The sequence below is a fragment of the Nannobrachium achirus genome, assembly GCF_963921795.1.
Source record: "Nannobrachium achirus genome assembly, chromosome: 3".
NCBI classification, from domain to species: Eukaryota; Metazoa; Chordata; class Actinopteri; order Myctophiformes; family Myctophidae; genus Nannobrachium; species Nannobrachium achirus.
This window is the reverse complement of record NC_137812.1, coordinates 37469077-37482608: the sequence shown is the minus strand read 5'-3', so window position 1 is coordinate 37482608 and position 13532 is coordinate 37469077. Positions and strand designations below refer to the sequence as shown.

General features: G+C 47.0%; 1 protein-coding gene across 2 annotated transcripts in view; it reads right to left on the bottom strand.

The window, feature by feature from the left end:
- pcdh10a (protocadherin 10a) overlaps window positions 1-9421 on the bottom strand; it is a gene marked incomplete at both ends in the record, with an annotated part of 26696 nt that extends 17275 nt beyond the window's left edge. For both annotated transcript variants that reach the window (XM_080721252.1, XM_080721251.1), the window contains 3 exons: window positions 2875-2981; window positions 4594-4652; window positions 6875-9421. In XM_080721252.1, the coding sequence (XP_080577378.1) occupies window positions 2875-2981; window positions 4594-4652; window positions 6875-9421 (2713 nt within the window). The remainder of the gene's footprint in view (window positions 1-2874; window positions 2982-4593; window positions 4653-6874) is intronic.
- Window positions 9422-13532: the final 4111 nt, after the last annotated feature.

The following is a 13532-nucleotide window of genomic DNA, read 5'->3' as shown; positions in this document are numbered from 1 at the left end:
CTATAGCTCCGCACACACACCGTCTGGTTATGTTTACAGTGGCTACAGTGACTCTCAAGTCTCTCTCCAAAATACCAGACATGCAATATTGCCACCCGCGGAGAACTAAGCTGTTCCCTTAATGAATCCAACATGAGAAACAAATGTTCATCCTCCTTATGAACTACGCCGTTACAGCACCAACTGTGGAATGTCCTCGGCTGCTGCCAAGGCAGACTCACGCTCTGCTAAAGGTTGCTATCGGTTTACACTTTCATGGCCGTACTCCTGCTGGCAAGCCACTTGCTGCGACCAAACAAGATGTGAGGTGCCTCCGCCATGTTCCATGTAAGGAAATGGGATCACCGAAATACAGTTAGGAGCCAGCCACGAAGCATAATGTCGGGGGCAATTTCTGCTCCAGGTTTGAGCTTTCGGTAGGATCCCCTGCTGGCTCAGCGGGCCAACATGAGCTGTGTTACCAGCTGGTCCCGTGGTCACTGCGAGTCTGACTCATGTCCTGTTGCAGGGCCGTCACAAGGGAGGGGGGGAAAGTGGGACTGAGTTACTAGGGCCCAAGATGGAGGGGCCTTAATTATTTTATACTTTAGCTATTGAAAAATAGCAGATCTACAAGCTCACAGCGCGGCACTCGGTGCCGCGCTGCGAGCTTGTAGATCTGCTATTTTTGAAAAGTCATGAAAATGTGTGCAAATCCTTGAATATGTATATATTTTAAGCGAACATTTGTAACTGAAACTTTGCTTCTGGGGGGTCCCTGGAACTAAATATTTTGAGATGGGCGTCCGTGGCCAAATACATATCATTTTGGGGGTCCTTCCCATGAAGAAGCTTGAGCACCACTGACATAGAAACACAGGTTTTTCAAAAAACGATAGAAGGATTTGAAATATTCAAAGACTTGCACGAATTTTCAAGATTCTTCAAAAATAGCAGATCTACAAGCTCGCAGCGCGGCGTGAGCTTGTATATCTGCTATTTTTCAATAGTTAAAGCACAAAATGTGAGCGAACCCTTGTACCAGGACCCAGAATTTGGTGCGACGCCCCTGGTCCTGTGTCACCTATCGTTCCCCTGGCTTTGCCTGCCTCTCTCCGCTGCGCGTTGCGGTCATGAAAGCAGGGATGCCTGGAACGCTCCAAGTCCACCCGAGCTTTCCTTCTTCAGCTAGTATTTGATTACACCCGGGTGGAAGGCTTCCAAGTTGAAATGCACCGGCAAATGGCCCTGCTAATACAAATCTAACCCCGAATTTTTCTTATTGATGAAAAAGACAGAGTCTTGGGTTTCGTCCAGCGCTGCGTTGCAGCCCTGCAATAGTTTGACCTTCCCAGCTCATTTCATCAGCGAGGGTAAAGCGGCGACTACTAGCATCACATATCAAATTTTATCTGGTTCATTAAAAGTGTCAAACACCATAGAGTCCAATCAGTACCGTTCACCATCCCTCAACACCTAACTAATCGTCTCCCATTTGTATTCCTGGGTGCTCGTATGATATTTGGCAGGCTCATGTCTAGACAGAGGTCTAACATGGGTCTAAGCGGAACGATCTCTGCAGAGGAAAGGGCAACTCGATATGGAATAAGATTTTGTGTTGCCTCGAATTTGGTCTGACTCCACCTTGATCAATAAGCAGGTGCTAACCTTATGGAGTTTCTAAAAGAACATGGGAGGCTTAGGACAAGATGCCATGCCTTGTCTGAAACAAATGCCACAACGTAAAGGCCCAAAATAGAAATATGGGGTAACAAAGGAGAGTAGATAGTGTGTGAGTTTGTGTGAGCGTGCGTGCTTGCGTGTGTGTGTGTGTGTGTGTGTGTGTGTGTGTGTGTGTGTGTGTGTGTGTGTGCGTGCGTGCGTGCGTGCGTGTGCGTGCACCGTGCGTGCGTGCGTGCGTGCGTGCGTGCGTGCGTGCGCGCGTGCGTGCGCGCGTGCGTGCGTGCACGACTGTGCGTGCGTGCACGACTGTGCGTGCGTGCGCACGCTTGCTCATGCATACACAGGCTTCTGATTCTATCTTTGAATGTGGCTTTGCAAGTATCCGTTGGTGCTGATATTAAAACTGAAATCTGTCCTTGGACAAAACAAAGAAAATCACACAACTGATCGGAACAAATGCGTGTCTTTATAGTATCATCCACTTAGCTGCCAACCCCTTTTGTCTACAGTTGAGTGAATCTATTGATTAGTGCCCAGCCAAGACCCACTCATTGTGCCCCATCGTCACTGTCGGGCAGAAACCTCGTATCTCCAAGTTTCAGATTTGTACGTATTTTCCGCAAAGTAAAGCCTTGCTTCATCATACAAGGCCGTCGCACAAAAGTAGTGAAAACAGCCGATCTACAAGCACACAACACCTCGCGGCGCGAGGCGTTGTGTGCTTGTAGATCTGCTATTTTCACTAGTTTAGTTCATTTTTAAAATAATAAATACAAAACGAAAGGTCTTGGACATACGAGGTTTCCACCCGACAACGACGTCACGCTGCCTTCCCTGGAAGTCGCTGTCCTTTCAGCACCACAGGCCATGTGAGCCAGCACGGGTCAGAGAGAAAGAGGGAGACAAAGAGAAAGGAGAGAGAGATAGAGATGGGCAGATATAATTCCCCGATTCCCTGAATATTTCTCCCCTTCACCCTGGTGTGAAATACAATCAACACCTCCGCTCCGCTGCTCAGCATTCATGGCAAGCCAGCCGCTGATCCGAGCCTCAACCCCCAACCACACTCCCGCACATTCTCAAATTAAGGAAATTAAAAGTCAACGGTCCGCACCGGCAATCCGGCATTATCCCGTTCACAAACATTGCCACTGAAGCGAGTGGGGGGGAGGAATGGAATGACAGAGTAATTATACGGTGCAGGGAACTCACCAGCCGAGTGACCCCGGTTGGTGGCGTCGTGGTCACTGTCGCCCTGTTCGCTGTCGCCGTGCCCGCTGTCTTTGGAGCTGACAATGTCCGCTTCTTGGAAAGCCGAGCTGGAAATAGTGTCAAAAACAAAAACGGAAACGGAGGAGAGGGAGCGGCGGCAAGAGACAGTTGACAGAAAACAAACCAAAAGAATAAATAAATAAATAAATAACCGGGGGATCGGTGAATCGGGTCAGATGGGAGGAAGAGAAAGAGGCAGGCAGAAAAGAGGCAGGTGGAAAGGGAGCGGAAGAGACAGGTGTCAGAAAAAGAAAAAGTAAATAAATAAATAACCGGGGGATCGGTGAATAGGGTCAGACGGAATGGAGAGAAAGAGGCATGTAGAAAGGGGGATGGGGAAAGAGAGAGAGAGAGAGAGAAATCGAGGAAGGGAGGAAGATAAGAGGGCAAGTTTTGGCATATTGTGGTGATGGCGGCAGGGGAGGGAAGAAGTGGACGGAGGGGGAGAGAGAGAGAGAGAGAGAGAGAGAGAGAGAGAGAGAGAGAGAGAGAGAGAGGAGATGTTAATGTTCACAGTGGCCATCATGTGTCTAAATTGGATGTTGCACTTGACATGTAATGAAATCCAGCATCAGGACTTTAATAGGCACCGCACTGGCAGTTACAGGCCTGGGGCCAAATTAAGGATGAATATTATGATATATTGTGCATGATGCTGCCTCTCCGAGCTCCCTATGAATGATGCAGAATATATGGGAATCATAATCCCTGAGTGGAATATTCGATGTTATGGATCTTTGATTAGGCCTCGCATGCCTGTCTGCAGCAAATCGTCGTTGTCGGGTGGAAACCTTGTATGTCCAAAAGCATTCGTTTTGTATCTAACATTTTAACAATGATTTAAACTAGTGAAAACAGCCGATCTGCAAGCACACAACGCCTCGCACCGCGAGGCGTCGTGTGCTTGTAGATCTGCTGTTTTCACTACTTTTGTGTGACGGCCTTGGATGATGAAGCAGGTCTTTACTTTGCGAAAGAACATACACATTTGAAACTTGGAGATACAAGGTTTCTGTCCGACAGTGACGAAATATTGGATGTTATGGGTATTATCTCCAAATGATTGGCTATGTGGCTTGCAGGATATTGCACAGGTCAATACTACAACCGTCCACAATGCATAACCACCAGTGGTGGAAAGTAACTCAAGTTACAGTACATTCTTGGGTACTTTTACTTTACCAGAGTATTTCTAATCTTCTGTACTTTTAGTTCTACTCCACAGACAAATATTGTACTTTTACACTTTCAATTATTTGAACACTTTAGTGTACTACTTACTAGTTACTATGTAGATTTGGATTATTATTACAAAACATACATTAACCACTTCAGCCCTACAGTATACATTTCAGCCATTCAAAAATAGCAGATCTTCAAGCTCACAACGCATTGTGAGTTTGAAGATTGTCTATTTTCAAAAGATTTTTATACATTTCATACATTTTAAAACATTCTGTCTAATGAGTACTTACTACGTTGGGTATACTTTAAGTAACATTTTGACACCAATACTTTTGTAACTTTACTCAAGTACATTTTTATTGTGTTGAGTGTTTCTACATTGCAGTATTAAGTATAAAAGTATACTTTTACTTAAGTAAAACAACGTGAGTACTTTTTCCACAACTGATGACCAGTTAAGTTGTCTGTCCTTACCTGTTGACACGTCTCGGTCTGTCCACCAGATAGCTGAGTTCTGCTCGCTGATGTTTTGTCTAGAAAACCAAAATGTTTTTTCTTAGTAAGGTAATCACTTATAGTAGATGAATAAAAGCTACAGAAAGAATATACAATTGTAACTTTTATACATCCATAAGAAAACAATAAATACAGATCAAAATGATTAAAGGTTTGTCATGATGTGGTGTCTAGGAGGAAGAAAGGTAATCCCAATAGGCTACTGAATGGGCTCTCAAATGTGTTCATGTCAAAGACATCTGAAAATATTTTGTGCTAGGGAGACTCCCATACAAGATGATTGTTGTTAAAATGTTTTAGAAATATTCAAAATCCTTCGAATTCTTTCAAGATCTTTTGAAACAACCAGTTGTGAACCCGTTGCAGATCGGCTATTCAGGTTTAAAGTGGATAAACTGATTGTGATGCCATATAAACTAATTTTGCTGGGGACCCCCTGCAACCCCTTTAAGGACCCCTGGGGGTCCCTGGGCCACCACTGAATGGGAAACATGTAAGAAAGAGTCACATGACGCAGGCATATTGACTCTGTAGCTTGTACATGTATCCAATTGAGTGAGTGGGGGATGGCAGGCCAGAGCAGGAGAGAGTGGTTTAGGAGGCGATTGAATGCGTAAATGATTGAGCCGCTCGCCACTGAAACTGAACAACCTTTGTTCGCTGTGCTGCCGTGCAAGGCCGTGCGCAGCATACTTAACGCGCAGGCATGCCAATACTGCCTAACTAACTGGCCGGGTGGATTTGCCTGCCTCTAATCACCCGGCAACAGGCAAGTTCAAGTCTACAGCTTCCCCAGCAGCAGGCGTAGGCCTATATGTACAGTATTTGGGTATATATTTTGCACAAGGCTAATTTGTCATTGTCGGGTGAAAACCTTGTGTCCAAAGCGTTTGTTTTAAATGTATCATTTTAAAAATGCTTTAAACTAGTGAAAACAGGTGATCTACAAGCATTGTGGGCGTTGTGTGCTTGTAGATCTACTGTTTTCACTACTTTTGTGCAATGGCCTTGTATGATGAAGCAGGCCTTTGCTTTGTGAAAAAAGATTACAAATTTGAAACTTGGAGATACAAGGTTTCCACCCGACAACAACGATATTTAAAACTGAAAAACATGCAACATGCAACATGTCACAAAGCTTTAATTCAGTGACGAACCAAGAACATCATCATCAACCCCCAGTCAAATGTAACCTACTAAATGCCAAACGATCGGCCCATCACTGACGTGTATAAAGATGATGGGCCCATATTTGTTATGATTAGGTAGCCTATACCCTATACAGTCTTTAGATGGCTCATAAACGGAACATCAATCACTATATGTTTATATTGGTATAGCCACATGCATGCAGGCACATTCCTTCCAAAGCACAAGGTATATTACATTGAATAAATTAAGAAAGAACTTTTAAGAAATAGAGTGCAATAAAGAAAAGTGTCATCCTTCATTTTACAACACCACCATTACAAGAACACTTGCCACTCTTTGCCACCACAATATGAATGTGTGTGTGTGTGTGTGTGTGTGTGTGTGTGTGTGTGTGTGTGTGTGTGTGTGTGTGTGTGTGTGTGTGTGTGTGTGTGTGTGTTTCCCTAGATGTACAGGTATTTTGTAAAAGAAAAATAATAATATGTAACTCAGCAGGCCATAGTTCTTTCACATGCAAGTAAGCCTTTTACACAAGGTATAGTTCCAAACAGTCAGTTACATGAAAAATAAGTGATTCCTCAATTGACATCTAACCATGTAGCCTATTTTATAAATACTGTATGCATGATAGTAAAAGAGGGTCACTGAAGTGTTGCTGTCCAGAAACGGGTGCTGCTCTACAGGTTTTCACACAACATTATGCACGAGTAGAGGGAAACGCTTCACATCTGCATATTGTCACTGCCGGCAGAAACCTTGTAACTCCATGTTTCAAATGTGTATGTTTTTTTCTACAACGAGGCGTTGTTTGCTTGTAGATCGGCTGTTTTCACTAGTTTAGTTCATTTCTGAAATGATAAATACAAATAAACACTTTTGGACATACAAGGTTTCCACCTGACAACGACGATATGTAATAATAAGTTAATAACCATGGCATTGTGGATGGGATCTGTAATAACTTTGTAATTAACCCGTAGAATCAACAGCTTTTTTTTTCTCTCCTGCCTCCTGCACTTTGCAGCTTACATTTGATAATAGAAAAGCTGCCCCAGGGCACTGATGCTGGCTGTCAGGCCTCTCTTACCTCATTAGACAGAATGCTGCCATTGGATATGATGTCCGGCTGCTGGTCACTGTAGCCTGTGACTATGGCGCCACAGGGGTTGGTGTGATCCGTGTCGGTGCTGCGGGAGGGGCTGCACGGCTTGAGGAACATCAGGTCCGTCTTGGCGGACTCGGGCGTCAGGCACACCTGGTAGCAGTAGGAGTTCTGGGTGGTGTGGTGGTGCGAGCCGAACCCTCCCCCCACCCCACCCACCCCAGACTCCTCCACGGGCACCTGCCCCACGGGGCCGACCCCTGACGTCACGTTGGTGCTCTGAACCAGCATTATGTCGGACTTGCTCAGCTTCTTCTGCTTGCGGTTGCGCGCCTGCCGGCTGCAGCACGAGCTGCAGCACAGGCAGCAGTCGCCGGCCATCAGGCAGGTGTACAGGTTGAGCTTCTTGTCTTTCTGGCAGCGCACGGCCAGGACGATCATAGCCAAGAGGAAGATGAACGAGACGGAGCCCAGGGCGATGATGAGGATCAGAGTGAGGTCCAGGGAGGTCTCCTTGGTCTTGGAGGTCGACCCCCGGTCCCCGCTGCGCCCCTCCACCACGCTGTCCACCAGGATGACGCTGACGCTGGCCGAGGAGGAGAGCGGCGGCTGGCCGTGGTCCCGCACCTCGATCAGCAGGTCGTAGTAGCCCTGGGGGTCGCGCTTGGGGGACACCCTGCGGGCAGTCCTCAGTTCCCCCGTCCTCCAGTCCATGCGGAACATCCCCATCTCGTTGCCGCGCAGGATGCTGTAGGAGAGCCGCGCGTTCTCGCCGTCGTCGGCGTCCATCGCCACGATGCGCGTCACGAGGTAGCCGGGCTCAGCGGAGCGCGGCAGGTGTTCCTTCGCCGTGCCGTTTTTACCGATGGGAGCGATCACAGTGGGAGCGTTGTCGTTCTGGTCCACGATGATGACGTTAACGGTGGTGTTAGAGAAGAGCTCGGGGTCTCCTGAGTCCTTCGCCTGGACCATAAAACTAAACTCTTTCAGCTGCTCATAGTCAAAGGAGCGCAGCGCGTAAAGGTAGCCAGTGTCCTGGTTTATGGATACGTACGTGTCCACAGACATGCCCTGAATATCACACTCCAATATGGAATAGGTAATGAGCGCGTTCGGCCCCACGTCCGGATCCAGCGCGCTCACGGCGTGGATGAAAGCACCCGGGACGTTGTTTTCGGTCACGTACACATCATAAACAGCCTGAGTGAAGCGGGGAGAGTTGTCGTTTTCGTCCGAGACGTGCACTTTGATGGACTTGCTGGTGGCGAGCGACGGCTGCCCCTTGTCCTTCGCCACCACCGTGATCGTGTACGAGTCCGTGCTCTCCCTGTCCAGCGGTCCGTCCGTCACGATGGTGTAGTAGTTCTTGAACGAGGACTTGAGCTTGAAGGGAACGTCTCCCAGGATCTCGCAGCTCATCTGCCCGTTGTCGGCGGAGTCCCGGTCCGAGACGCTGAACAGCGCGATCACGTTGCCCGGGGCGTCCTGCTCGCTCACCGACTCGGTCACGGTGCTGAAGCCTATCTCCGGCGTGTTGTCGTTCACGTCCACGAGCTTCACCAGCACCTTGCAGTGCGCGGGCACCGCGTTGGCGCCCAGGTCCTTCGCCTGCACGTAGATCTGGTGCGTGTTGCTCTCCTCGTAGTCCACCTCGCCCGACACCTCGATCCTGCCCGTCCGCGCGTCGATGCTGAACAGGTCCTTTATCCTCGGGGTGTTGTGGCTGCTGAAAGAATACACGATCTCCCCGTTCTGGCCCTCGTCCACGTCCGTGGCGTTCAGCTGGATGACCAGCGTCCCCACGGGCGAGTTCTCCGGCAGGTTTATGGAGTACACCGACTGGTCGAACGTGGGCGCGTTGTCGTTGGAATCCAAAACTTTGACGACCAGCAGCGCGGTGCCGGTGCGCTGCGGCACGCCGCCGTCCACCGCCGTCAGCACGTAGCGGTGCACCGCCTGCTGCTCCCGGTCCAGGGGCTTCTCCAGCACCAGCTCGGCGAAGCGGTTCCCGTCGCTCTGCGTCTGCACGTCCAGGTAAAAGTAGTTGTTGTTCGTGATGGCGTACGTGCTGAGCGCGTTCGTGCCCACGTCCGGGTCGAAGGCGTTCTCCACCGGGAAGCGCGTCCCGGGGATGGCGCTCTCCGAGATCTCCACGGAGATGTCCGTCTCGGGGAAGCTGGGCGGATTGTCGTTAATATCCAGCACCTCGATTTCCACGCGAAAGAGCTCGAGCGGGTTCTCCAGAAAGACCTCCAGGTGCAGCAGGCACGGCGTGGTCTGCTTGCATATCTCCTCCCGGTCGATTTTCTCCTTCACGAGCAGCGCGCCGTTCTCCAGGTTCACCTCGAGGTACGGCGTACGCGAGCTGGGCACCGTCTGGAAGCGACGCGCGGAAAGTTTGGTTATGTCGAGCCCCAGGTCCTCGGCGATATTCCCAACGACAGAGCCGGGCTCCTGCTCCTCTGGTACGGAGTAATGGAGCTGGGAAACAGCCCCATGCAGGACGGAGAGCAGGAGAATTAACCGAATCATCTCCCTTTCTCTCAAAGTGCACTTGGGGGTAAAAAAAAAAGAAAAAAGAAAAAAATGACTACGAAATCGTATTATTCCTTTTTCTTACCAGCAATGAACATCACTGTCCTCTCTGCCCGTAAAAAGGCAACGGAGTAAACATCAGCCACAACAAGGCTGCCCAAATCTGAAAATCCTCTCCTGTGCGTTAAGTCACTGGGACACTGCTCAGTCGTGATGAGAAGCACAGCCATTTGATCCCAGCTTCTCTCTTTAAATCAATTCTCCCGGTCTGTGAGTTTTGGCGTCAGGGCAAACATCGCTGGTTATAGAACACACTCCCTGTGTGTGCACTGACAGACCCTCATATAGCCTAAATAAAGTCACAAAGATAGGAAATTCCACACGAGTATTAAAAAAAGGAGGGAAAAAAGGAAAAAGGTCCCATAAAAGCACCACGAAAGACGCAAAACTTCTCAAATGCGATGAAAATAAACACAGACAAATAATAGTCTAAACGACTTTCTCTCTCTATCCCTGTCCGTGAGCGTGTAATCACTGCGCCTAAGCGCTCAAAGAGGATGATGTTCTCAGCTCGGCTTCTGTAAGGCGAGTGTGGGGAGCGGGGATGGTTTTGCGCACAGCTCCTTTCCCCACCAGCCAATGGTATCCACATCCACCGGGTGCGATGGCACCTGATTGGGGCTCCGCAGTGCCAGCCAGGGTGCACATCGGGAACCTTGTAATAATACAACCAGTAAAGTGCCGCTGCGCTCCTCTCCCCTCTTTCTCCCTCTCTCGTCCAACCACAGCCCCGGTTATAGGAGGGAAATTAAATGTTTTACACGTCTAGTGAATAAAAAGAAGAATAAAAGTCGGAACAGTGGGCGACAGGACTGTTAGGACTGGGCAGAGAGTATAGCCGCAGTTAATAATAATCCCAAAGTAAATGATATCCGAGTGGAAGCTGATGCTATAGGTCATATTGCAGTTGCAGGGACATGCATATTGTTGATGATGATTTCATCAATATGATGAAGCGGCCAAATGAGTGTCCTAGAAACTCCGTGACCCAAGTAGCCAAATAATGTTTAATGTCCCTCATCCAATTATTTCCGCAGTTTGCTGTGGGACCGTTCGTTGCATGAGTAAGAGAGTGAACTATAGGGACGCCCAGAGCCAAAAGACCACCATGCGAAGGGGGCTGCGCAAGTTTAAAGACAGACAGCTAGTGACGCAATAGCCTTCAGCACCATGACCATTCAGTTCACCCCCCCCCCCCCCCCCTCTCCTCTCCCCCCCCCCCCTCTCTCTCTCTGTCTCTCTCTCACTCTCTCTATAACAACACAAATGGAAGAAACCAGTGGCGTCAGTTCAGAAAAAGCTAAGGTATGGCAACATGACTGGTGTCTTGCATACCTTAGCAACAGGCACAATGAAAAGTGCATTTTATTATTTCCACATGTAGTCAAGGTATGGCAGCTGCCATAGCTTGCCATACCCAATTGACGCCTCTGCTCGCTCGCTCTCTCTCTCTCTCTCTCTCTCTCTCTCTCTCTCTCTCTCTCTCTCTCTCTCTCTCTTTCATCCTATAACAACACAACTGGAAGAAACCATGATTTATTTTTAAACCATTAATTGGCATCGCCTTGTTTGGAAGGGAATATCATTATGATGTGACTATAGCCCATAGGATCACACTTGAGTTGCTTTAAATCAGTGCAATGAAGTGGCATACATTAGTGGCTACACCGTGTTGCTAATAGCCTGGAGCCTATTAGTTATCCTGTCTTCACGTTTTCATCATTAACCCTCTCAGAGGCCGACCTCAACTTTAACGCAATTGCATCATCATGCACTAATTGAATTCATAAAGCAGGAATTAATATGCTAATTAAATGGTTATAACGGAGATGAAAATGGTGAGCCTACTTCCAAGCCATTTGGAAAGATGATGACAAATACATGAAAAGGAGTGTAAATGGAGCCAATTAGCATAGCCTATGTCTCTATACCATTGGTTCTCAAAGTGGGGTCCGGGGACCCCCAGGGGTCCTTGAGGGAGTTCCAGGGGGTCCCCAGCTCAATGATAGTTAGGAACCAAATGGACCCTTATGTATGTAGGCTAACCCAGAGAGTGCACAAATGGACCCATTTTTAGCCTACACTCTCAGAGTTAAATAATCATAGATTTTACAAATGGGGTCTCAGAGATAGAAATGCCATTAAATGGGGGTCCGTAGCCTAATGCATGTCAAACTGGGGGTCCTTGAAATGAAAATGGTAAAAATCTTCTCTTATAAGGGTCCCTGGCATATCTTTTCAAATGGGGGGTCCGCGGGCTAATAAGTGTCAATTTGGGGGTCCTTGACATGAAACATTTGAGAAGCCCTATTTCCAAGGGTAATATGCACTCATTGCACTGTGTATACTGTGCGCGACAATAGTGTCCATATAATGCAAACAGACGTGCCTATTGTGGAGTGGATTAAACAGCGGGGCGAATGCTGTGTGATTGTGTATCTCATGATACAAGTCACGGGAAAACAAAGAGGAGACGTTAGATCAATTTACAGCCATGTCTGAGCGGGATCTGTGTGACTGAATGGAGCTGACACTGTGCTGTGCTGCAGAGGCACAGCGCTGCCTGAGACGGAGAGAAGCAGTGATGTAAAGTAACTAATAGGCTACATTTACTCAAGTAAGCTTACAATTTGTATGTATTTTTTTAGGTACTATAGGCTATTTCACGGTTTTCAGAAGGCCTATTTTACTTTTAGTTCACTACATCTCATATGCAAATTTGTAGCCTACTTTTATTATTACATGGTTATTACATTATGGTTAGTGTGTTTTGTATATTATTACAAAACACACTAACCACTTCAGCTCTATATTTCGGCAATTTGAAAATAGCAGATCTACAAGCTCACACGCATTGCAATGCATTGTGAACTTGTAGATATTCTATTTTCAAAAGAGTTTTAGACATTTTATACATTTGAAAATATGTAATTCTGCATGAAAGTAGGCCTATAGCCTGTATTTTAATGCCTATACTTTTGTACTTTTACTCAAGTACATTTTGATTTCCGGACTGTTACTTGTAATAGAGTACTTCTAGATTGCGGTATTGATACTTTTACTTAAGTAAGCAATGTGAGTAGCATACCTTTTCCACCACTGACAGACGGATTGAAGCACCCCTCTCCTCTCTGTGAGCCTTCCAGAGACCAACGTCGCCCCCTAGCGAGTGGTAACGGTACTCGAGATAAGATGCGCGCGTACACGAGCCAATTCTTTGCCATTTCATGGTTAAGGTCAAGGAGAAAGGCAGAGAAATGTGATCCCAGGTGTGTGGTTTTAAGACTCTATTATTCATCAAGAAACATGTCAGTGGTTATTATCTTTTTGATGTGACACCATGTATAATTTAGTGGTTCTAAAATGATAAATGGGGACATCATGATTTGACAAATGGTATCATAACTGGTCTCCTATGTGATGAACTGACATGTTGAGGACAGTGTGTACGGGGAGGCTGATGATGGGGGTTCAGCTGGGCATTAATATTTAATTTTATGAACAAAAAAGGCAATTAAGACATCGTTAAGAGTGTTTAGTGCCATGGGGATACACCTCAAGTGTGTTGCTGTACAGTTCCCTGCCTGCCATTTATTGAGCTAATGTTGTAAGAATGCACTTTCAGTGTCTGCAGTCCAGACCAGAGGAGTGGCCTCAGTGTAAAACCTATAATGACTCCAGGACAGCTCCGCAGTCATTCATCTAAATAAAATCTAAAATAAAAAATAAATAAAGCAATATTATCAAGGTTATATAGTTGGAATATAATATAACGTTGAAAGCACTGAAACACAACATTGGGAATATGTTATTTATTCATTCATTCATTCATTCATTCATTCATTCATTCATTCATTTATTTATTTATCTATTCATTTTATTAGAACACATTTCCTTATTATTCCGGTGTGTGTGGGTTGTGGACCGTCAACCAGATCTACAAGCTCTACGGGTCGCGATGATGTGACTCTCTGTGAGCTTGTCGGCCAGCTAATTCCGGGCACGCGACACTCGAAAGACGAGAAGTATAAACCCGACTCGTAACTGC